The sequence below is a fragment of the Eublepharis macularius genome, chromosome 1 (assembly GCF_028583425.1).
Source record: "Eublepharis macularius isolate TG4126 chromosome 1, MPM_Emac_v1.0, whole genome shotgun sequence".
NCBI classification, from domain to species: Eukaryota; Metazoa; Chordata; class Lepidosauria; order Squamata; family Eublepharidae; genus Eublepharis; species Eublepharis macularius.
The window spans coordinates 180950701-180975513 of NC_072790.1; the positions used below are offsets into that span (position 1 = coordinate 180950701).

Here is a 24813-nt window from a genome sequence, read left to right on the forward strand (position 1 = left end):
TCAGGGAGCAGTGAGGTTATTAAAAATTCCAGAAAGGTTTTTCAAATAGTCTTTCTGAATACAAGGAATGGAACTATAAAGATTGGGAACTTGCCAATCTTCATATGCAGCTTTTGATATTATTCCCATATATATATAATTATTCATCACCATCATCACCGCATCTGTTGTCCTTGGAGGTTGCACACTTCTTTGAATTAATATTGGCTCTTGATACTTTAGACATAAGGAGTTTGTGATCACAATGCTGATAGTAATCATACTTACTTGCAAGAAACAAAGGTTTAAATAAACAGTGAGGCAGCTAAACTCCTAGTTTTCTTGGCATTTTAAAGTGTGTCTGTGGTTTGGCTGCAAACTTGGAATTAAATTGGATGATAATATCATTCTATTTGAGAAATTTGAAAAGAATCTTAAAATATAGCTGTTTTTCTGGGAGCACAGTTGTACAGGAATGTGTTTTCTGTCCAAAACAACTGTAAATGGAAAAACCTTCGCTGAATAACTCTGACATTCCAACTTTTGTTAGGATACACATGGAAGAATTTATAATTTGATTTGGTTTCTTTTGTAAATCACTTATCCAGGTAAAAAGGCTTAAGTGAAATGTATGGCTAATATACTATTCTGTGGAGAATACTACTTGTTCCAAGAAATGGGTTTTAAGTCGAGATCAAAAATCACTGTACAAATAAAAGGTTTACAGATTGGTACAGGTTTCTTGATTCTTTAATTTTTTTCTTTCAGGATTCTTGTGACATTTGTTTTGAAACAAAAACACCTTTTCCAAGAGGCAAATGACAGTAAATGCTCAGAAAATTAGAAACTTGCCTTGTGTTGACAGTAAAGAGGTGGTTTTTGGTAGTGCTTTTTGTCCGGGGTTGAGCGCCCCAACACCCGGGATGAATAATGACACTTTTGCACTCAGGAATGTGGTAAAATAGGAGAAGATTTTAATCTTTTTTATGTGAAAAATTTCTTTTATCTCTTTAATGGAATACATATTGAATTCCTGAATATTATTTTCTTACCTTGATTTCAAAATTGCCTTCACATCATCAGTTTTATTTGTATGGCGTTACATAGAAGTAGTTCTTTGTAACTGGCTACATAATGGTAACTATGGCATAAAGTTGAAATTGCTGTTTTACAGCTGTACAGTCAGAAGTTCCAGATGTAACCAGAAGGGAAAGATGTACATAGGGCAGTAAACTTATTGGAGCAGTTGGTGTCACAGAATCATACTCATTAACCTGTCTAGGTTGCCCAGATTGCCCAGGCTTGGGAGGGGCCTCAGCTGCAGGATGCCCAAGGTGTGCTCGGGGAATCCCCCCTCCCACAAGCTGGGAAACAGGGAGAAGAGGCCACCAGCAGCTCCTGAAGGCCCAGGTCTGCCCCTGGCTCAAATGTCATGGGGGAGGAGTTCCTCCCACAACACTCACTTGCAGCAGGGGCTTCCACTGAGGTGCTGGTGGAGAGAAAGGCAGCAGCAGCAACAGCGGCGAAACGAGGGCCTGCTGAGATGTCAGCCCTGCACCCACCAAGCTGGGGCAGGGCGAGCACAGGGAGGCTGGAGGCAGCATGGGGGAAAACTCCTTTGGGCTCAAATAACACAGCACCTGGTGGCTCAGGTGGGGAAGGCACACCTGGCCCAGAGGACGGCCTGGGGAATGTCCGAGTTTGAGCAGGCCCACACAAGCCAGGGCAGGACAGAGATGCCAAGGCCAAGGGCCAGCAGCTGAGACTGGGAGAAGGGATGCAGGAGTGGGCTGACAGGCTATGTACCACTCAGCAATCCCCCTATGCCCTGCAAGGGAGAAGGTAAGTGCAGGACAAGGCAAGGTTGGTGGAGCCAGGACAGGCGGCTGGGAAAGGTGCCATAAAGGTGAGGCTTCCCACCCGGCCAGGGACAAGATACTCTGAGTGAACTGGAGAGAACTGGCAGTCACTTTCCAGGGGCTGAGAGGAGGACACCGGTGGCGCAACTCCCTCCCTCACCCATTCTGAGGCCGGGGGAACCCTCCCCATGCACCCAACAGGACAGCCAAAGGGCAACCAGAGGTGCTGAGGCAGCGGCAGCCCACAATCTCATTTTTAAGTGCTTCTGCCATTGCATTTCTATTCTCATATGTTGCCTTTCTTAGCAATGGGTGTAATAGTCTATGTATGTTTTCCCTCAAGTGCTTTTGCTCAAGAAGGGAATGAATGCTTTGTTCATTCAATTAGGTGACCTGAACTTTTGCAAAGTGGTTAAAAAATGGAATGTTATTTGCACTGATCTTGCCAGTTGTCTTGCTTGTGATCTCAGTAACCTAAAATTGGTGGAGCATTACATGTCCTTATACATAAAAATTCCAACTGTTACCCTAAAGTGCAGGATAAAAACCTATTTATCATTAGTTTATAGGAACTAAAGTTTGGATGAACTCTTTATTACTTCACAGTGCCATCCTAAGCAAAGTCACAAGGGTATAATTCTGCTTAGGATAGCAGTGTAAACCACTTAAAAGGCAAATATACTTTTAAAAATGTAACTAAAATATGTTAAAAATGTTGGTGTAAATAACAGCAGTAAAATGTCATATTTGAGGCTCTGCTCAGCAGGGGTCTTAGTAAGTTATGACATTTTTGTCTTTCTCTAATTCTGTAAAATGACAAGCTAACATATGCTTTCAGTTTTTGAGATGAAAGTTACAGTATTTGGCTATCTGAGTTAAATAGAAAAAAACTTTGAGGAATCTTTAATATAACGAAAAAATGTAGAGCAGAGAGTAAACCAGAGAACAAAGTAGCTGACGCATGAAAGAGATTTATTTTGGCCCTCTTAACTGCATATAAACTTTCTTGGGCTGGTAATTTCAGGGGAGAGTTAATTTCTGGCATTGAGCTACATCTATCATTCAATTTTTCTAAACATTTTTAAAAGATATGAGAATTTTACATGGTATTTATTTGGCTGTGTGAAGAATTTCTGTATTCCAAAAGCTTGGGCACCTAAGGAGTTTCTTGAAAGTGACTGTATGAGTTGCTTCTTCAGAACCATGTTCATTAAGAGGAGGAGGAGAGGAGGAAGATAGGAGTATCCAATTCAGAGAAATTGGATCGTATTTAAATGCTGATGGATACGTGACTTTCTCTGGATTGGGGTCCAGAAGTTGGATCCAAAGGTGCCTTTACACCACCAGCACACACTCTTGCTTCTGAATAGGAGACTCCATGATTCCCCACTCAAACTGACTTCCCTCCTGCTGCCACCTACACTGTTCCTGACAACCGTCCCCTCTTCAACAGCAGTTTTTCAGGTGGTACGGAGAGCTACAGAAAGTAAGAGAGGAAGGAAGATCTTTTCCACTTGCAGAGCTCTGCTTACCTTTTGAAAAAAATGTCAATATATTTAAAGATTTATTTAAAGTTTCTTTTTAAAAGAAAAAAATGTAAAACAAATATAATATATATGTTTTTTATTTTCCTTTTCACCTTTTCAATAATGGCTTTGTATGTTTTGGTCTCAAGTTTGTGACCTACTTGACATATTTTAGTTGCATTTTTAAAATTTATTTAATTCGATTTGTATTCCGCCCTCCCCGCACCAGCAGACTCAGGGCGGATTCCAATTAATACAATAATATAAAATACATTATCTTTAAAACCAATAAAGCATCTTAAATATTTAAAATAGAACACACACAACAAGCAATACAACAGCGGGTCTTGAAAAACATATGACAGCAGATTTCACCAGCAACCACCACCCAACCACTTCCAGAAATATATGGCAAAGGCTAGGTGGTAGATAACCTTTGTAGGTGCACAGATTTCTCTAGGTGGCCAGCAGGGAGGCCCAGAGCGTCTGCCATATGCCTGGCGGAACAGCTCTGTCTTACAGGCCTGGCGGAAGGGTAGCAAATCCGGCCGGGCCCTGATCTCTTTAGACAGAGCGTTCCACCAGGTTGGAGCCAGGACCGAAAAGGCCCTGGCTCTGGTCGACGCTAAAAGGGCCTCCCTGGGACCAGGGACCAGTAGCAGCTCTTTATCATTGGATCGAAGCATCCTCCAGGGCTCATATGGGGAGAGACGGTCCCATAGATACGCCAGTCCCAGTCTGCATAGGGCTTTATAGGTTAGTACCAAAACCTTGAATCTGATCCGGAACTCCACCAGTAACCAATGCAGCTGGCACAATACCGGTGTTAAAATTTTAAAATTACATTTGCTTTTAAAATAATTAAAAATTTGTTTTAAAATGAAAAGTTTCAAAACGACATTTCTTTATATAGTTGCAGAAACTATAAACAAAGAAAAAGCATAGAAACATAAATGTTCACAGAAATAAATAAAGCTATCTGAAAATAATGTTATTATGATCAAGGTCAGACACCATTCTGTTGCCCATTGGCACTGAGGTAACATAGTAAATAACTAGGGCAGACATGCCTACATGGTAGGCATTGAGATGTAACAGTGGTGAGGTGACCAGGTGATTGATGTAACACTTCACTGCTTTTCGAAAGGTTGTAATTTGGACTCTACTTCTAAATCCTTCTCTTCAGCAAGCAGGAAATTGACAACTGATCCATAGTGGTAAGGAAGAAGACCTGAAACAGATTAATATGATTAACATGGATTTTGGTGTGTGTAGATGTGGGAAAATATAAATTAATCCATATAGCCCCAACTTGTACAATGTATTTTTTAAAAGATACAATTAGCTAGGGTGTTGTAATCAGTATTCAGCTACTTATAAACAGGATGTGGCGGGCCAAATGGTACCTCTGAGAGGCCGACTGTTCCTTCTCCAATGGTCAGATATAGCCTGGGTACTTTCAGTTGTTAATTCTGTTGCACATTATTCAATAGGTGTTGCATTTTATCCTGTGACATTTAGCAATTTTCTTTGTAGATTCTGGACTACTTGAACAGCAACTTGAAGAGGCCAGTTCTGCAAGACAAGAATTAGAAGATGCTGCCCGACAAATCAAAACATATGAGAAGCAAATCAAAGCATTCAAACAAGAGAAGGATGATCTTAATAAGGTAAAGTATATTTCATCTCTCTGTGTGCGTTTTTAAAACAGTTGTAGAACATTCCAACTCAGAAGAGAGTGGGTTTAATACAGTTATGCAGAAAACTGATTAGGCCAGTTGTTCACAGTCTTTTTGGAATGGAAACCTACAAGCCCAAATTTACTATGTGTGGTGACTTATCCAGGTCTGGCCCAAGAGATTGAGAAGGCATTGGCTGGGTGGGTTGAGGAGATGCAGGAAGATGGCAGATGCTGATAAAGAGGTGGGTGGCAAGTAGCCCAGTACAATATATATCCCTACTCCTCTTTCTTTCCTATGCATTAACAGCTCCCACCTACTCACCAGCCTTTCTTCCCCTTCTTCTAGATGCTATCACAAAGTTACTAGTTGCCAGATGGCTCCCCCCCCCCCCCCGCTCATTATTGTCACAAAGGGCCAGGCAAGAATGTGAGAAGCTGGAAAAGAAGAAGAGGGGAGATAAAGAAGGGTACAAAGTGCAGGAGCTGCCTTTAGGGATGGCTGATCTGCAATTCACTTTTGGGTCCCAACCACAGGTTGTGAGACACAGGATTAAGCTATATAAACGTACCACCAACCTGTCTGCATTCTGACTATGTATGTGACATGTATTGTTATTAAAAACATCACATGTATTGCCAAATGTGTGGTCCTATTAGACTGATTCCAGGTTTTAAATTGTTCCAAGGAGTCAGCAATATTTATGTATAGAAAACTTTCATGGGCTCAGGTTAGGATGATAATTACAACAGTTATAGGACAAACAATAGATAAATACATTAGATCGCTGTATAATGTCAAATCTGACTGAGAATACTGTGAAAAGATGGTGCAGGTATCACAAAGGCACTGGATGAATATGTATCAACATAGTTTATAAAATAATTCAGTCTAGTTAAAATCACCATGAAAACCTGTTGCAGTGGTGTTTTAAATTACCATATGGCTAGCTACTTTGGGTATGTCTGATTAATTACAAATAATGGAAGATTTTTCTTAGTCCATAGCTTGAACCATAATTAGTTGAATTATAATTTGGTTTATGAGGGTTCCCCTGATTGTAGTGATTGCACTAATATTGTTCCCCAGATTGTACTAACATTATCATGGAGACTTCTTTTCTTTATAAAAACATTTAGATTCTGTAAGATATGGCTTATTCGGAGATAGAGACGGAAAGTGGGTGTTTATTCTAGTAGAAACTTGGAACACTCATCTAGTTATATGATTCCAAAAATTAAGAGTATGTCATGCTTTGTTTTTAATTACAGGAACTGATTGAGTCTAATGAAAGATTAAAGACCCAAACCAAAGAGCTGAAAGATGCACACAGTCAACGGAAGCTGGCTATGCAAGAATTCTCTGAGATGAATGAGCGACTTACTGACTTGCATTCACAGAAACAGAAACTTACCCGTCAAGTCAGAGATAAAGAAGAGGAGATGGAAGTGGTGATGCAAAAGGTGGAAAGTTTGAGGCAAGAGCTACGCAGAACAGAGAGAATGAAAAAGGAAGTATGTTACTTTTGGGATAGTGACCACAGGAAAGAGTTTACTCAAAATAAAGCTTATTTCCCAGGGTTTTGAGGAGTTATAGTAATAGGTGAATAATGAACTCTTCCTATATATGTTTGCAATTCTTGCAAGAATTTCATTTATTTCCAAAGTGTTGCAATTCTCAGATGAGTACTTCTAAACACTGTAAAATATCTGAGTAATGATTCAGTATTCTTAATATTCTTTTGGAAAATGCCTGAACAATCTTGGGGAACTGCTCTGATATTAATATCTATATTAGAAGAATAGAGGGAAGATGAAAATTGAATAATTGTGTCTTAGAATATGAGCTGCTTTTGTTCAATTTGATGGGAAAAATGAACAGAATAAAACCAGAAGTAAGAAATCTGTTTTTTCTGCTTCAATTAATGGATACTAATATAGCAGCTTGTATCCAATGAGAACCGCAAGTTCAGTGGAGCTCATGGAATGTGACTTTCACACCTGTCCCTTCCACTTTAGCCCCAAACACAGTCCATGGGGTTGAGAAAACTCCCAGGAACCGTGCTAAGCACAGTGTAGGCACCTGCACTGGGAGAGAGAAATCATCTGAAACCATAATCTTCTCTGTTGGTAGAAGACTCCTTTCAGTGGGAAACAGCTGCTTAAGCCATCATTTGTTTGCATATCTAATTGTTTTTATTTTATATATCAGTGTATTAGCATTAATTATTATATTATTAATGATGTATGTTAATAAATGATGTATATTTGTCTGTTACTTAATAGATATCAACAAAAATTCTGATAGCCCATGCTCTGCTAGTAAGTAAACAGTCGGTAGCACTTAGTGAAGATTATTATATAGCTGCGTTCTAAAAGTACTGCTTGCCAGAAACTGGAGGCTAATAGGATTAATTAAGATCCTTAGTATGCAGTTCCATTTACTTGTTAGTAAGTCGCCTTGCAGTGGGTGGAACTTACTTACCAGTAAATGTCATTAGGAATTGGATATTAATTGTCCTTGGCTTCTGCCTAGGCATTTTTAATAACTTTTTATTTATAAACTTTTCAATAATCTGCCTGAGCATTTAAAACAAGTCTTAGAAGCAGAATATTGCAATACATGGAATGTTTCTCTGATGCACTATCCAAAAAGGATAAAAAGAAAAAAAATTATTTTTGTAGCTGGAAGTTCATGTTGAGGCTGCAGCTGCTGAGGCATCCAAGGACAGGAAATTGCGTGAACGAAGTGAGCAGTACTCTAAACAGCTGGAAAATGAGTTAGATGGACTAAAGGTTAGTCTTTCTTGACTTCAGCACTTTAAAATGTAATTGCTGCCTGTTAGATAAGAAAGTCACTGTCAAAAATGGATAAAGGGAGTGTTCAAGTTAATATATCATTTTCCCTAAAGTAAAAAAAAGACCTTTCCATTCAGCTATGGAGTTATAGCCATTGCCCTGTGACTATACAGTAGACCACTCATTTTTCCTTTGTAGTAGCATGTTCACATAAAAGACTGAGTGAAAAAATACCATATGGTAGAAGAATCTCAAGTTATCTTACCTTTTAATGTGAGTGTGAAATAATGTAAGACATTGAGAACGTTGATCTTTTTTTCAATCTGTAAATATCTTATTAAATGGAATGCTAAAATAGCAGGAGATGATAACACTGTCGATTGTGCCAGGGCTTGTAAAATATTTAGAGTCAATGTCTTTGTGCCATGTAGAGTTTAAGTTCTGATATTTATTTAGATATTAATTCTGGAAAACGGTGCTGGACTAGATGGACCACTGGTCGGATTCAGCAGGGCTCTTCTTATATCCTTAAATGATGCTTCGGCAGAGTGCCATTTCATACATGTTTGTTTATGCACTCACTCCAGAGTTGTTCCTAAACCCATGTTTTCTTAGTTCTTCAGTTCATGAAAGCTAATTCAGAGATTATCCTTTTTATAGCAGAAACAAATTGGTCGCTCTCCAGGGGTGAGTAGCACAGAACATCAACAAGAGATCACCAAATTAAAGGCTGATTTGGAAAAGAAGAGTGTTTTTTATGAAGAGGAGCTATCCAAACGAGAAGTGATACATTGTAATGAAATAAAAAACCTGAAGAAAGAACTGCATGATGCAGAGAGCCAACAGCTTGCTCTTAAAAAGGAGATCCTGATCTTGAAAGACAAGTTAGAAAAGACAAGGAGAGAAAGGTACGTATAACCAAGTTATTTTGGCAATGGTTTCCGTATCTATTTGCAAAAAAAAAAGTCAGAATACATGGTTTGGGTCTAGGGTTGCCAGGTCCCTTTACCTTCCTAGCATGACCGGGGGGGGGGGGACACAAGGGAAGACCCAACACTCACTTTTGGTGTATTCTTGTATGTGCACAAAGCACGTGCGTACTCCTGGCATGGCACAATGATGTCACTTCTGGGGCCTAAATCAGCCTGCAGAAAGCGTGGGAACTCTCCCGGGGCCTGCACGATAATGACACTCCTGGGAATAACATCATTGCACTGTGGCAGGAAGCCAGTTCCCTCACCTTTTTGCCCTCCAGCCAAGGGAGTGGTGAGGGTGGGGTGGGATCCAGAGGACCAGCAACCCTATTTGGGTCCTTATTTGGTATTTTTCAGTTTGAATCTGAGGCAGAATATTACCGCTGGAGTAAAAAAGGGTACTTCTTTATGAAATTTTAATAGTGTTAACTAACAAACCATCCTCCCCTAAATATTTATATTTAATAAACAAAAAATGAAGTATTCTTTATTATTGTATTGTCGAAGGCTTTCACGGCCGGAGAACGATGGTTGTTGTGGGTTTTCCGGGCTGTATTGCCGTGGTCTTGGCATTGTAGTTCCTGACGTTTCGCCAGCCGCTGTGGCTGGCATCTTCAGAGGTGTAGCACCAAAAGACAGAGAGGTGACACTGAGAGATCTCTGTCTTTTGGTGCTACACCTCTGAAGATGCCAGCCACAGCTGCTGGCGAAACGTCAGGAACTACAATGCCAAGACCACGGCAATACAACCCAGAAAACCCACAACAACCATTCTTTATTATTAATTGAAATATTTGGTAGTGGTATTGGAGGAAAGATGAAGCAGTAAAGACGTCCCCCATTCTGTTTAGTTGTTCCTAATTTGGAAAGTATGTTTAACTCTCTTAAATATGTTACAGTCCTTACACTGTGAATGTATTGTGCTATGTATTGTGCTGTAATTTTTCTTAATAGTTTATTATGTATTTTATTTATTAATGTCATTTATAGTCTGCCTTTATAACTTAGACTCCAGGCAGATTACATAGTGTGAGACTAGTACAATTAATATCAAGTGCTCTTGAAAAATGTTCTTATGATTTTATAGTTTTATAATTGTATGTTGATTTTTTTAATTCGTTTTGAAAACTACCTGGGCGTTATAAATAACTGAAAGAATTTTTTTTTTTAAGTAGTGAGGAAACACATGAGTCAAAATTACCAGCAGGCACCATTATGAGAAACAGGCAGTGCTGCCAGATACTTCATTTATATATATTTTAAAAAAACAAAGCTATATGACAGTATAAGTAAAAATTGCTTGTGGACACTGCACTCTACTAGTGCTACTTGAGAAAGAAAAGGTAGGGCCCTAATTTTACTTCTGTTCTTCACAAAACAATACAATAAATGTATTTTGGAGGTAATTTTCATCTTTGATTTGAAAATCTTATAGAAAAATAATTACAGTTTATTCCCATTATAGCCATCAGTAAGATACTAGCAGCTGGCATTTGAATTTTAATCTGAGTAAATGTTCATTTATCACAGCTTCTTATTTGTGGGCTAGGTAGGATTGGCAGGTGTCCATCAGTGGCAGGCAAACTCTTTTTTTATTATTATTATTTTTTTAATATCTAAAATAAAAAACTACAAAAGACTACACAAGTATAAGGGGGAGAGGGAAAAAAGGGAGGGGAGGACTGGGAAAAGGGAAAAGCAACATACAAACAACAAACGCTACACTACATGTCTTGTATTCCCTTCATGCTGCAATTTTTCTTAAAAGTTAACTTTCTAATATGCTATCAGGTTGGTAGATCTTATACAATACAGACTATATTCAGGATCAGGACTTCTCCCCCCCCCCCGTGTCTCGGTCTCAGTTCTCTCTGCGCAGCTGGAGCAGCTGCGCCCCGCTTTTTCCTCCCCCCCACTTTCCCCTTCAGACTTCGAACTTTCTTCTTGCTGAAACTCCTGATGGTTGAACAAAAAGTCTGTCAGCTGCGCGTCCGATGTAATCTTGTAAGTTTGATCCTTATATCTGAACCAGACGCCTTCTGGAAACAGCCATTTATATTTTACATCACATTTCCTCAAAAAAGCCGCAAGTCCTTTATACTTGAATCTTCTTTTACGAGCCAAAAATGGAACATCCTTCAATATTTTAACCTTATTGCCCAAATAATCCAAGTCCACATTGTACGAATTGTATAAGATGGTGTCCTGAATCTTCTTAGATGAAAAGTCAATAATAATCTCGCGAGGCAGCTGACGCTTCATTACATACTTTGAAGATGTCCGCCGGACTTCCAAAATATCGCTTTTTAGCTCTTCTTTAGTTGCCTTTGCAAATGGCGCCAAAAGTCCAGACACCAAATCTTTCAAATTTTCACTTTGCTCTTCTTTTACATTTTGAAGACGCAGTACCGTTTGGGCACGGTCCACTTGTAATCCTGTTATTTGATTCTCCAAAAGCTTCACTTCCTTACTTGTTGCTTTCATGAGTACTGCGTTCTTGTGTGCAGACTGCTCTGCTCCGGTCGCTGTTTCTTTAATGGCTTTCACTTCGCTCTCCACTGTATCAACCTTTTGCCCCATTTCATTCAGTTTCGCAACAAAGGGCTGCGCAGCATCGAAGACTGCTCGTCTCACCATCTCTTACAAAGTTTCCCCCTTCCCCTGTAACGTCGCCATCACCGATTTACTCATTGCTGGGCTCTGCTTTCTTGTCGCCATCTTAAGGGGGGGGGGCGCCAACTAAGTTCCGAAACTCGGTGCAGGGGAAGAAATCTGCGCCTTTTTAGCTTCAACTCCCACCAATCCTTCGCATACGCTTAAAAATCAGAAGGGATTCGCTTACTTACAGGCTTTCACCTTAAATCTGCTTATTGCCGTTCTCCTTGGCCCGGCAGCACACGGAGTGCTGCGCAAGTTTGCCGGCCTCTGTTGGAGCAAACAGGCAATTTACCCCCTGCATTGCTTCCAGGGGGTTCTTCCCACGGCGCCCCGGACCCTGGCTCCCTCACTGGGAGTCCTGGGGGTTAACCCTCGCGGGTCAACCACCCGGTCAGGCTGCTCAGACGGTTCCTCCCAGACCTGCGGAGAGGAGCGTCCGACATGGCCGGGAAAACGAAACCGAATCTCAGTGGCAGGCAAACCCTTTAATGGTTTGCCCCTCTGCCTGCCTATTGCTGGCAATCAGTGGGAGGTGACAAGCCACCTGGCACTACCTGCCACTGGCAGGAAATCCTGGGAAATGGGTGCATTTGCCTCTTCAATGATGTCACTTCCGTAGGAAGGCCAGGGCCGATTCCTTGAAAAGTGCTACACACCTCACGCTCCTGATCTCCTGATGGCTGCCAAGATGACATGTTGATCTTATGGTTTGAGTTCAGTGCCAGAAGGCTAGAGCTCTGACTCTTAAAAGTTTACACTCTGAAAATCTTGTTGGTATCTAAGGTGCCACTTCTTTTGCTGTTTGACTGAAGATCAACAAGGCTAACAGTCTAAACTTTCAACCCTATGTTTAACATTTTTTCTCTCCTTTCTATATCTGCTTCACCTCTTTAGTATATCTTTCATTTTTAAAAAGTGTTATTTCACATGATCTAATGCATGTCGACATGTAGTGATATCTCAAAGGAGAGCTAGCAGAATTTTTAGTTCTTGTTTAAAGACAGAAAAAATGTAAGGAGAGTACTGATTGGTTTTGTGTACGCTTTCTTTAGGCTTTGTGAAACAAGTTATTTCAAAGGCTGTTCTTTCAAAAATTGCAAGAGAAAATAATTTATATTCCCATTCTGTTGCAAAATAATGATATCATCTGATAAAGACACACAAAATTAAGTTTTCAGGGGTTTTTTGGTCTTTTTTCAAAACAGAATACCTTCCTAGTACATGAACATGGGTTCAATATTCAACTAAAATGTATGGATAGCTGCGAACTGTTTAAGGTCAAGGGACTGAAAGGAAACCAGTCCTTTACCTATATTTTTTGTTTGCTGTGGCCATGACCTTTATTTCTAAAACTGAACTATGGCTACCATGTAGTTTCTGGTTTTCTCCTGTAAACCATTCTGCACCCATTTTCTTTCTTCCAGGGGACCTGTCACCAGTTCAGCCTCAGTTGAGGCTTTCAACACATTAGCACTCTCAAACTACTCCCAAAGTGGTTAACATAAAGACTCACATTGCATCTTTCCCCATTGTTTGATAATGCGTAATAAATGTAAATTTAAAGTTACATATAGACAAACTGAATGAAACAACCAGTTCTAGTAGGTGAAAAAGTACTAAATGTGTAGAAACTGAGACAGAAATGAAACCAGATTCTTGATTAAAGAGTCTTGAGGTGTGGTCTGAGAAGTTTCCCTTAGATCCATATCTCCCACGTAGCTGTGAGACCCATTATCCAGTATTTTGACAGTTTATGCTTTAATCTTTTTTTTTGGCTTTTCCCCAGATTGTTCATCATATGCATGGAATCTGTTAGTCCAGGAGAGGGATGGGTCAGTGTTGGATTATATAATTAGAGTTTAAACAGAAGTGATTAATATGCTACATTGTTAGAATGAAGGAGTTGTTTCAAATGATGCCTAGCAACACACAAATTCAGAGCCATGGCTGATATTGCAGTGCTGTATTTCAAAGTCTGACTGAAACAGTAAATGAATTTCAAATTAGGGACAGTAAACTCATACCCAAAATACTTTTTACAGAGTTTTATTATATAACTGCTCAAATTAGTTATTTACTTATTTATGTCATTTATAGTCCGCCTTTCCCACCGAGACTCAAGGCAGATTACACAGTGTGAGATTAGTGGGCAGGGGGTTGGACTAGATGGTCTGTATGGACCCTTCCAACTCTATGATTCTAGTACAGTCAATTTCAAGGACATTTCCATAAACAATGCCATAGGGTATATAAACACAAGTTTACGAAGACATAGCATTAGTAAGAATCCAATACAGAGTTGAAGAAACAAAACAAAAACAATTCTATGGCTGACATTAGACAACATGAAGCACAGGTAGCTCACAGGAGCACGTATTTAAAGCAACAGATAGTACATAAGGCAACAAAATGGTGAAGTCTGTGGTCCTTAACTCTTTAGCAAAGTATCTGAGACCTCCTCCCTACAATACAAAAGCCTTTTTGATAATTCGGTTTTGCATCATTTGCGGAAAGATAGGAGAGTGGGCGCTCTCCTGACCTCCTCAGGGAGGTTGTTCCACACAGAAGGAGCCACCACAGAGAAAGCCCATGTACAGGCTGCTGTTGATTTTGTCCATGTGCAGATGGCACTTGCAGGAGACCCTGTTCAGATGAGCAAACTTGCAAAATAGGTTAACCATAGGTTTTTTGCCACATTCCATCCTAGATTCATTTATTGTAGATTGGTATAGACTGATCAGTATGGTTTACTTAGCCATAGTCAAGAGATTTGGAGTCACCCATAGGACTGTGCAGTCCATTTCTCAACCTCTATCCAATGATACATGATTTTTTACCCATCCTTTTTTCTTGTTGCCCTCAACTCTAGCTAAGAATTTGTCAGCACTGAGTTTAACTATAATTGAAACTAACCAGGGTTTTAGAAAATGAAATCAGTGATCTTGTTATTTCTTTCTAATCATCTTAAGTTTTATTCTGATTGCAATTAAATTCAAAAACTTTGGGGCAGTCTTCCATGATATGTTGTTTGATTTCTAAGTTATTGTGTTATACTTTCTTTCAGTGCAACAAACAAAGTTATTGATCAAACAATATTTTCTATCCATTTTTATGTATGGTACAAATTATTTCCTCAGTGCATTAGCTATGATACCTGTTGTGACAGCAATCCTGCCACAAAATGTTGTTCTTTGAGTTAACCTGACCAGAGATAACCCAGCAAAGCTGGTGCATGTTGCAAAGGTTGGTTTGTTTCAATTAATTCCTCATGCTCTGTGGGATGTCATCCCAGACAATACCAGATATGGTCTTGAAGGCACCTTATTCTACCAAGGATTGCAGAATTTATTCAGCTGGCCTAAGAGAATGGGCCAGCACATTGACTGAGGAAAAAACTCGATTGTGATTATATGCTGGACAAAAACTGAAATCATTATTATCCCCTAAGAAAGTGGTTACATAAAACAGGCAAGTAGCTAGCATCCTGTTGGGATGAATTGGGTTGATTTGGATCACCCCATAGCGCTTCAGGTCCGGAGGCACAATTTTTCTATAGTACCTTGGAGTCGCAATCAGTGCTGTCTGTTGAGTGGGAGATATATGTTGTAACAGCAGTGAAGTCCACATTGGTGAGATATGACATCCTCCTCTTGATATATTGAAGAACTCTATCTTTTTTTTTTTTGAAAAATTTTTATTGGGTTAGAATCCATTATTTCCACATTTACATTCAATTTTCCCCAATTTTTTCATCTCTAACCCCCTCCCTTTCCCCCCCCCTTTTTGTTGACTTCCAGCAGCTTTCCAACCCTTTGTCCCCTTTCCCTTACTTTTATTAGCTTCCTCTATCTAAAACAAATATATATTCTCCATTATTCTAAGCAGTACATCCTTAACTATTTTTAACATTATATGCCCAAACTGTAAGCCTTTGTTTCCATCTTAGATAAACAATTTATCCCAATTTTTCAATTTCAGGTATTTCTATATATCATAAACCATATAGATCATACATTCGTTTATATCAAACAATTTGACTTATTCTCTATATATATTACTCATTCTATCTTTTTATAATAGTTCTATATATCTCTCCTCACGTAGTCAATCAATTTGACCCATCTATATCTTCAGACATTCAGTTTGGTACAAAACTTGTCAGAAAAAAAAGAAAATATTGTTAGTTAATCGCTCCTTATATTTAGTCCTTATAATTAATTATTTTCTCTATGTTCTGTTTGTTAACCTATATATATCTATATATATGTCAATCTATTAATCTGACTGCTTATTAATTCACATTTATCTCTTCTCCCCCCGGTAAAGTCTCCCCCCTCTACTTCAATACTTCAGTAGTTCTCAAACTGCCACAGTTTTCCTCCCACCTCCCATTTCTTCTCCAGGTATTGTTTCAGCTTCTCCCAGTCTGTGTTGAACTGCCCTGAGTCCAGATCTCTCAATTTTCTTGTCATCTTGTCCATTTCAGCCATATACAGCAATTTGTAAGTCCAATCTTCAATAGTTGGCACTTCTTGTACTTTCCATTTTTGCGCATACAAAAGTCTAGCTGCTGCTGTCATATAAAATATCAACGTCCTGTGTTGGGCTGGAATTCCCTCCATTCCCAAGTTCAGTAGCAGGAGTTCTGGGTTCCTATTAATTTGAAATTGTAAAATTTCACTCATTTCTCTTATTATTTCCCCCCAGTACTGCCTGGCTACCTCACACGACCACCACATATGATAGAGGGAGCCCTCATGCTTCTTACATTTCCAGCATTTATTAGAAGTATTCAAATTCCCTAGCGCAATCTTCTTTGGTGTCATGTACCAACGATAGATCATTTTATAAATGTTCTCTTTGATATTAATACATGTCGTTGTCTTCATTGTAGTTTTCCACAAGTATTCCCATGCCTCCATTGTTATTTCTTTATTAAAGTTTATAGCCCATTTCACCATTTGTGTTTTAACTATCTCATCCTCGGTATACCACTTCAACAGTACTTGGTATACCTTGGATATTCTTTTCTTATCTTCTTTAAGAAGGGTCTGCTCTAGTTCCGAATTCTCTATTCGTATACCTCCCTTTACAGAGTCCGAATTATATAAGTCTCTGATCTGTCTATACTGGAACCAATCGTAGTTAGGTGATAGTTCCTCTTGTGTCTTTATTCTAAGTTTGGATGCTTCAGTTTTAGTTATTTCTTTATACGTTAAACATTGTTGTTCATTATCAACAGCTCTCGGGTCTATCACCTCATATGGAACCACCCACAAAGGGGTTCCTTCTTGTAGATAAATTCTGTACTTCTTCCAGATTATGTATAAACTTCTCCGAACAAAGTGATGCAGGAACATCGAGTTGACCTTTACTTTGTCATGCCATAAATATGCGTGCCATCCAAATATTTTTTTATATCCCTCTAGGGCTAATAGTTTCTTGTTCTTTAATGTCATCCATTCTTTCAACCAAACTAGGCAGATTGCATCATGATAAAGTCTCAGATTGGGCAGTTGCATTCCGCCTCTTTCCTTTGCATCTTGTAAAACTTTCACTTTCACTCGAGGCTTCTTGCCTGCCCAAACAAAATCTGATATTTTCCTCTGCCATTTTTCAAATTGTTTGGAGTCTCTGATGATTGGTATTGTCTGTAGCAAAAACATTACTCTTGGTAACACATTCATCTTAACTGCTGCAATCCTGCCCAACCATGACAAATTCAATCTATTCCATTTAATCAAGTCTCTCTCTATCTGAGTCCATAGTTTTTCATAATTGTTTTTGAATAGATCTATGTTCTTTGCAGTTAATTCGACTCCCAAATATTTCACTTTACTTGTTACTTCACAATCCGTTGTTTCCATTAACAATTGTTGTTTCTGCTTAGTCATATTTTTGCATAATATCTTTGACTTCTTTTTGTTAATGAAGAAACCTGCCAAGTCTCCAAACTCCTTGATCTTATCTATCACTCTTGGCATGTTCTCCAATGGGTCCTCTACAATTAACATTATGTCATCCGCAAATGCTCTGACCTTGTATGAATAGTCCTTTATTTTTATTCCACGAATTTCATCATCTTGACGTATTTGTATCATCAGAATCTCCAATACTAAAATGAACAACAATGGAGATAACGGGCAACCTTGTCTTGTTCCTTTACTTATCGTCAATTTCTTGGTCAATTCATCATTCACCACAATTGCTGCAGTCTGGTCTCTATAAATTTCCTTAATTGCTCTGATGAATCTTTCTCCCAATTGTAGCTTTTCCATAGTGGCAAACATAAAGTCCCAGTTTAAATTGTCAAACGCTTTTTCAGCGTCAACAAAGAAGAAACCAACCTCTTTGTCACAACGCTTGTCATAATATTCAATAGCATTGATCACTGTCCTTAAGTTGTCTCTTATTTGTCTGTCTGGCAAAAAGCCTGCTTGTTCCTCCTCTATGACTTCCGAGAGCCACCCCTTCAATCTCTCCGCCAATATCTTCGCAAAAATTTTATAGTCATTGTTGAGTAGCGATATAGGTCTATAATTTTTCACATTAGTCAGGTCTTGGCCCTCTTTTGGGATCAATGATATATTCGCTTCACTCCAAGTTTCTGGAATCCTTTGATCCCTTAAAACCCCATTCATCACCTCTTTTAGGAATGGTGCCAGTTCATTAGCCATTGTCTTATAGAATTTAGCCGTAAGTCCATCTGGCCCTGGCACCTTTCCTAGATTTGCAGATTGTATTGCCTTACTTATTTCCTCGTCAGTTACTTCACTATTCAACTTATTTCTCCAAGCTTCCGAGATTTCTGGAAGTTTGGTTTTCTCCAAATATGACGCTATTGATTCTTTGTTTACTTCTTTTTTATTATACAGCTTAGCGTAAAATTTATAAAAGGCTCTACTAATGGTAGCCTGCTCCAAATACGTTTTGTTATCTTCGCAAATTTTATTTATTATCTTCTTTTCCCTTTTCTTCTTCAATTGCCATGCCAGGTACTTCCCAGGTTTATTAGCACCCTCAAACGCTTTTTGATTCAGTCTTTTGAGATTCCACTCCAATTCTTTATTGCTCATTGCTGTTAGCTGTTCTTGAAGTATTTTAATTTCCTGGTATACCTTCTTTTTCCCTGGTCTCTTTTTTAGCTGTATTTCTTTGGCTTTTATTTTCTCCTCAATCTCTTGTCTTTTCTCCTCTTTCTTCTTTCTTGCTCTACCATTTAAGTCCATTAGTATGCCCCTTACAACCGCCTTGTAAGCATCCCAAACTTTATTGGTTGGTACTTCTTTATTCACGTTGTATTGTATAAAAAACTTTGTCTCTCTTCTCAGTATTTCCATATTCTCTCTTTCCTGTAACAAGTCCTCATTTATTCTCCATGCTTTCCTTTTTCTCTTTTTTCCAAATTTCCACATAATTGGGTTGTGATCTGAGCCTACCATAGGCATTATTTCTACCTCCTTAGTCCATAATGCTAAGTCTTTTGAGGCCCAGATCATATCAATTCTTGATAATGTAGAATGCCTTGCAGAATAAAAAGTAAACTGTCTGCTTTTAGGATATTCTCTCCTCCATACATCTTCAAGAGTCTCTTGTTGAATCAACTCAAAAAAAAGCTTTGGTAATAGTCCTCTTTTCTTTTGTGCCGTTGTAGTCTTTTTGTCTAGTTCCAAGTCTGTCACTCCATTGAAGTCTCCAGCAAGAATTATCTGGTCGTATGCAAGATCGTCTAAATGCTTCCTTAAATCCTCAAAGAAGCTTTCTTTTGCACCGTTAGGTGCATAAAGTCCGACTACCAACACTCTCTTTAAATTCCAAATACATTCCACTGCTACAAATCTAGCTTCCACATCTCTCATAACAAATTTTGGCTGTAGCTCCTCTTTTATGTACAACACCACTCCTCTTTTTTTCTTGTTGGAGGCCGCTACATATTCTTTGCCCAATTTTCCAGATTTTAAATATTTTACATCCTGCTTTCTGATATGGGTCTCTTGCAAACAAACAATGTCACATTTTTGTTTTAGTAGCCAGTGAAAAGTATTTTTCCTCTTATTCGGTGAGTTTAGTCCATTTACATTCCAAGATAATACTTTACACTCCATACTCATGATCTTGTTGGTAAGTCTTTTTCATTGTCCTTAATAAATCGCTCCATCTCTCGCTCAGATCTGATGCGTTTTTTGGCCCCTCCAAACTCAAAGGACACTCCTTCCGGTAACTCCCATCTGTACCTGATTTTCATGTCCTTCAAAATCTGAATTAGCACTTTATATTTTTTCCGGTCCAGTAACACTGATCTGGGCAGTTCCTTCATTATAATAATCGTCTTGCCATCAATCTCCAATGGATCTTGAAACTGTTTTGTCACAATCCTCTCTTTCATATTTCGTGTTGTAAACTGCACAATCACATCTCTTGGTAGTTTCCTCTGGGTTGCTATTCTCGAATTCACACGGTATGCCACATCTAGGATAGCCACAACTTCCTCCTCCTCCTTCCCCAGGTACTCAGCCAACACCTCAGTCATCTGTTCTTGCGCTGACTTTCCTTCCACTTCTGGCAAGCCACGAAAACGTAGCTGCTTCTCCATATGTTTAGTTTCTGCAACTGACATTCTCCCCTTCACCAATCTCATCTCTGTTTGTTGCGTGTCTGCTAAATTCTCCATCGCGTCTTCTACTGTTTTAACTCTCTGCTGCGTTCCTTGTAATTCACTTCGTATTGTTTCCATACCTTTTTTCACTTCTGACAGCTCCGATTTTACTGTCTGTGTAACCTCTTTAACCTCTTTTATCAGCTCCAATTTCGTGTCCTTAAGTTCTTTAATCATATCTAAAAGTTTTTTGTCCAGGTTTTTATCCAGGTTTTCTATTGCCGATTGCCACTCTTTTTTTGACATCGTGGGGCTTGCTTTAGCTCGCTCCCACGAATCCGCTCTCTTCCTTAACTCCGTGGCGTAAAATTTAACATTTTTCTATTTTAAATGTCCCGGTCTTCTTATAGAAATTCAATTTTAAAGAGTCCAAAATGTCGGGCGTCTTTTCTCTATGGTTCCTCTATGATTTTGTAATCCAAGATGGCCTACTTCCTCTTCCGCTGAAGCCGCGACCCTTCCCCTTTCAAAAATGGCGATTCCCTACTTCCTGCCCTCCAGCAAGGGCCGCTTCTCTCCAGCCACTCTATTGTTATTACGCACTTCCTGTCTCCCGTCTTCCCACAGCAGATCTCGCGATGGTGTCTTTTTCTCACAGCTCCAAAGCCACAGGTATTCAAAACAATAGTCCCATTTCTTTAATAACTTCTTTAAACTTAGTCTCTTTTTAAATTCGATTCCTGCCGAGTCTTCCCCTCCTTTTCACTAGTCTGTTGCAGTTTAAAAATCTACTTTTTTTCCTCTCTGTTTTTATCAATCTGTCCCGTCTCAGAAGATAATGATCTTTACCTTCTCTTCACTTTTCTCGGGTTGTAATCGCTGTTTCGATTTTAAGTTCTCCTCTCAGCTTCTTCCCCCAATCGATGCTTGGGTATGTAGGTCTTATGCCAGCCGAATTGGCCCCAAAACTGCCGCAGAGATTATAGCCGACCCGTCGCAAGGTGGGACCTCAAGGATCGGGGGGAGACTCGTTGTATAGAGCCCCCCCTCGTCCGAGATCTAGCTCACCCTAGGGTCTTGAGCGTTCTTTGCCTGCTCCCCGCCTGAGAGCAGTCGGCCGCGGGCTATTTTCACCCCGCCGGCCGGTTAAAACGGCAGTCCGGTCAGCTCCGCAAGTGGAGCTGCGTTAGACCTCCATGGATCCCAAACAGGAAGTCCCTTGAAGAACTCTATCTGAAGAGATATTCCCACTACTCACCACTACCATTCTGCCTTGGATGAACTTAAATATACAAAGTGCAGCATTGTACCATAGATATCTATTTTTGCAACACTGTTTTTAAGATATTGGAATTGTATTTATTGTATAATTTATTCTTATATTTATTGTAAATGGTGCCCTGATATTGACAGTCAGTGAGTGATTGTGAATGTGATTTATTGTATTGTTTATTCATTGTTACTTGACTAATCTTCTCCGGCACATAGGTTTATTGGTTTATTACAGCTGGTGGCTGTAATTTATACCATGCCAGTTATTCAGTTATATATTCATTGATATTTATGCACTGAGCACTTTAATATATAAGATTATAAAAAGTACAAAAATTACATTACATTTTGTTACTGTGTATTGCAGAAGGACTGATATATTGCGGGGACTTTTGTCTGTATTGTTGTGCTGGTTACTCATAATTAGCCCTTTAGGTTATTGTCCTAAGAGAATGGGCCACAATGAATTCATCTCTCTAGCCGTCATAGGCCAGTCTGGGCTCAGTGAAAGTGAGGACTCCTCAGGAGAAGAGGAACTTTGTGTAGCCAGCCCTGACTCAGCTGAAGCCAGTGATCAGGAACATCACTGTTAGCTAATCAGAGTCCACAGCCAGCAGCTGAGGGAGAGTCACTGACACCCTCCATCTCCAACACCACCGGTGAAGCTCAGCCACCAGTTGACCACAGCCCTCAGCCAGCAACTGAACCAGAGGCACCAACACTCTCCAGCTTGTTACCAGAACTGCTCCATTTGAATGGGGAATTAGCTAGCAGTCTGGAACTAAATTTAGTGCGGTTCTTTTAACCAATATATACCGGGGTCCCTCTCCAGATGCTCATGCAATAAAGAGGCAGACTAAATAAAGATACAGCGTGTTTTACTAAGTAATGTGGCGTGTGCCTGAACTAGCACACGCATACAAGGTTACATACAAGAGCTAGGAAAATAGAGTAGGAAAATAGAGACGGTTGCATTAGCGGGATAGCCCACTTGAGAGCGATGAAGTTGGGTATACTTACAATCCTGGCGTGGAGCAATGACGTAGCAGCGAGATGAGGTGGTCTAATGCCTGCACTAGATCCGAAATAGAGTGACAGCAAGGAGTCTGGATAGGAATGGCACGCGCACCATGTGGCCTGGGAGACCAGCTTAAATACCCCAAAACGTACCCTGGGGCTGGTGTAGTTCCTAGTGGTTCTCACGGGCAAAACAAAGGTTTTAATGGCTCTACAACTATCCTAGATGGGCCACTTTAGGAATCTGATTATATTATTGTGACACCTTGGGAAGAGGGGACAATGGAGGGATGGGGAGATCTGGGCGTGTTGAATGGATGTTCAAGCGGACAGGGCTTGTCCCGATGTCGTCATCTCTGGAATGCGGAGGCTTCTCTGAGATGCATTCTCTAAGTGCTTGGGATGGTCGGCGCTTAGCTTCTTCTCCAGGGCGGCTATTAAGATATGCAGAGCAGGGTGAGGCTTGCCGCTGTGGACGTGGTCTGCTCGCTTCTCTGGAATGGCTTCTCTCGGCAGGCTGCTTCTCTGGGTCTTCTGGTTGCCTGGGAACATGGCTGCCGGCTGGGCATGGCTGGGGCTTGCTAGCAGGTTGCCTGGTAGCGAGAGCAAGCTGGGTGACCGGCCCGCGGGAGTCTCTAGACGGGAACTGGCCAGAGGGTGCCTGGCCAGGCTTGCTGGAGGTTTCCCTGGCTGGCACCTGCCTGCTAACAGCGCGGCTTGGGCCCAGGTGAGGCAGGCTTCCATGGAGGCAGGGAACAGCAGGTATAACTCAGTCCATAGCAGAGATAGGGGCAGCCCGGTGTAGGTAATCCATAGCAAAGAGCATAGGCCGGAAACAGGCACATGTAGCGGGGTCCAGACAAGCAGGAAAGTCAGGATACTGGCATGGGCAGTGTTGCCCAGAAAGGTAGTCTCTAGTGTAGTTTCAGTCCATAGCTTTTAGTCCCTAGCAGAGGCAGGAATAGGCATAGTCCGTGGTAGACAGTAAATAGGCAGGAAACAGACACGTGTATTAGAGTGCACACATGCAAGGCAGTCTCTGGTGTAGCAGTAACACAGCAACGCAGGAAACCCACAAACAGTTCATGGCAGGCCTTAAAGCAGGAGAGGGGGCTACTTGGCAACAAGCTCCAATATCACTGGTGAAGCGCAGCCAAGGAAGTCCAAACCTCCAGACTCACCCAGAGAGCGCTGCAGACAAAGGCAATGTGTGGAGCTGCAGGAGAGGTGGCAAAGTGCATGCCTCCTGGCCAGATGTCAGCTGCTTGTTGAGAGTGATGAGGAGTGACCACAGGATAGCTCCCAGGCAACTGGCTGCAAGCTCAGCTTGTCTATAAAACCCAGCCACAAAAGACCAGGAGGCGGGGAAGCAACACGTCGGACTTACTGGTAACTGATCTACAGAACTCCTGATGTTGGTTTTTGGATTTTGGACTCCCCTGGCTTTGAACTCGTGCTTTGACTTTGGACTGGACTTTGACCATTCTGCTTGGGCTGGCCCAGCCCATGACACTAGCCTTGTTCCACCACCCTCAAAATAAATAAGAACCTTTTACCACTTGATACCATCACCAATTTGGAGACTGGTGCCATTTTAACTGATCTGGAAAAGAAACATTTTTAAAAATCTTTTTAAAGGTTGTTCTTAAGATTAAGAATTCCAAGCTTTCCCTGGCCACTTACCTTATACCTTAGTAAGCAATAGGCCAAGTTCAGCTTCTGTGTGAGAGCAAAATGGCCACAAGAATCAAGACAGCACTCCTCTGTGTTGATATTCTACTTGAATTCCTGGCATTCAAATCAGAGATTCCTTCCCTCTCTATGCAAATCAGACCCCATCTGTTCTTCGTGATAGAAAAAAAAAATCTAGGTCTCTTGGATTTAGAAAATTTTACTGGATCTGCTGTTAATGTGATTGTCTTGGTCCTATAGGGGAAAAAACCCTCTCCTGTTCTTTTGGCTACTCATCATTAATCTACCAAGTTCCATCCTCCCACTGAAGCAAAATGAAAGCTAGCTAGCAAAACTTTGCCTTTTGTGTACCAGGAAAAGCTATTTTTTGGTTAAACTCAAGAGCTTTAGCAAAGTGCTAAGTAAATATTTCACTTCCAAAGTTATAGATTTTACACACTGCCTTTGAAGTGTGAATTTATCACATATTATCTTGCTATTATATCTGGGAATATCATTTTAATAATAACTTGATACTATGTATGTAATGCATAATCTCCCTCTCAAAGAAATCTAGCCAAGAAGGGGAAGGTGGCAGTAATATATAATTTGCTGTTTTTGTTTGATGTTCCTGTGAAAACTGTCACATAGAGGTAAAATTATTTTAGAAAACAAAATCCAAAATGATAATTTCAGATATTACGACGGTCTCAGCCGTCTTGAAAGAGGTGGTAACTATTCCATTCCTAAAGAAATTGTTCTAGTTATTGGCCAGCCACAAATC

At 40.2% G+C, this 24813-nt stretch overlaps 1 protein-coding gene across 2 annotated transcripts in view; it reads left to right on the forward strand.

Annotated features, from left to right (window-relative positions):
• CDC42BPA (CDC42 binding protein kinase alpha) overlaps nucleotides 1-24813 on the forward strand; it is a 326855-nt gene that overhangs the window by 180165 nt on the left and 121877 nt on the right. For both annotated transcript variants that reach the window (XM_054979352.1, XM_054979361.1), the window contains exons 12-15: nucleotides 4901-5034; nucleotides 6315-6557; nucleotides 7728-7838; nucleotides 8502-8749. In XM_054979352.1, coding sequence (XP_054835327.1) covers nucleotides 4901-5034; nucleotides 6315-6557; nucleotides 7728-7838; nucleotides 8502-8749 — 736 coding nt within the window. The remainder of the gene's footprint in view (nucleotides 1-4900; nucleotides 5035-6314; nucleotides 6558-7727; nucleotides 7839-8501; nucleotides 8750-24813) is intronic.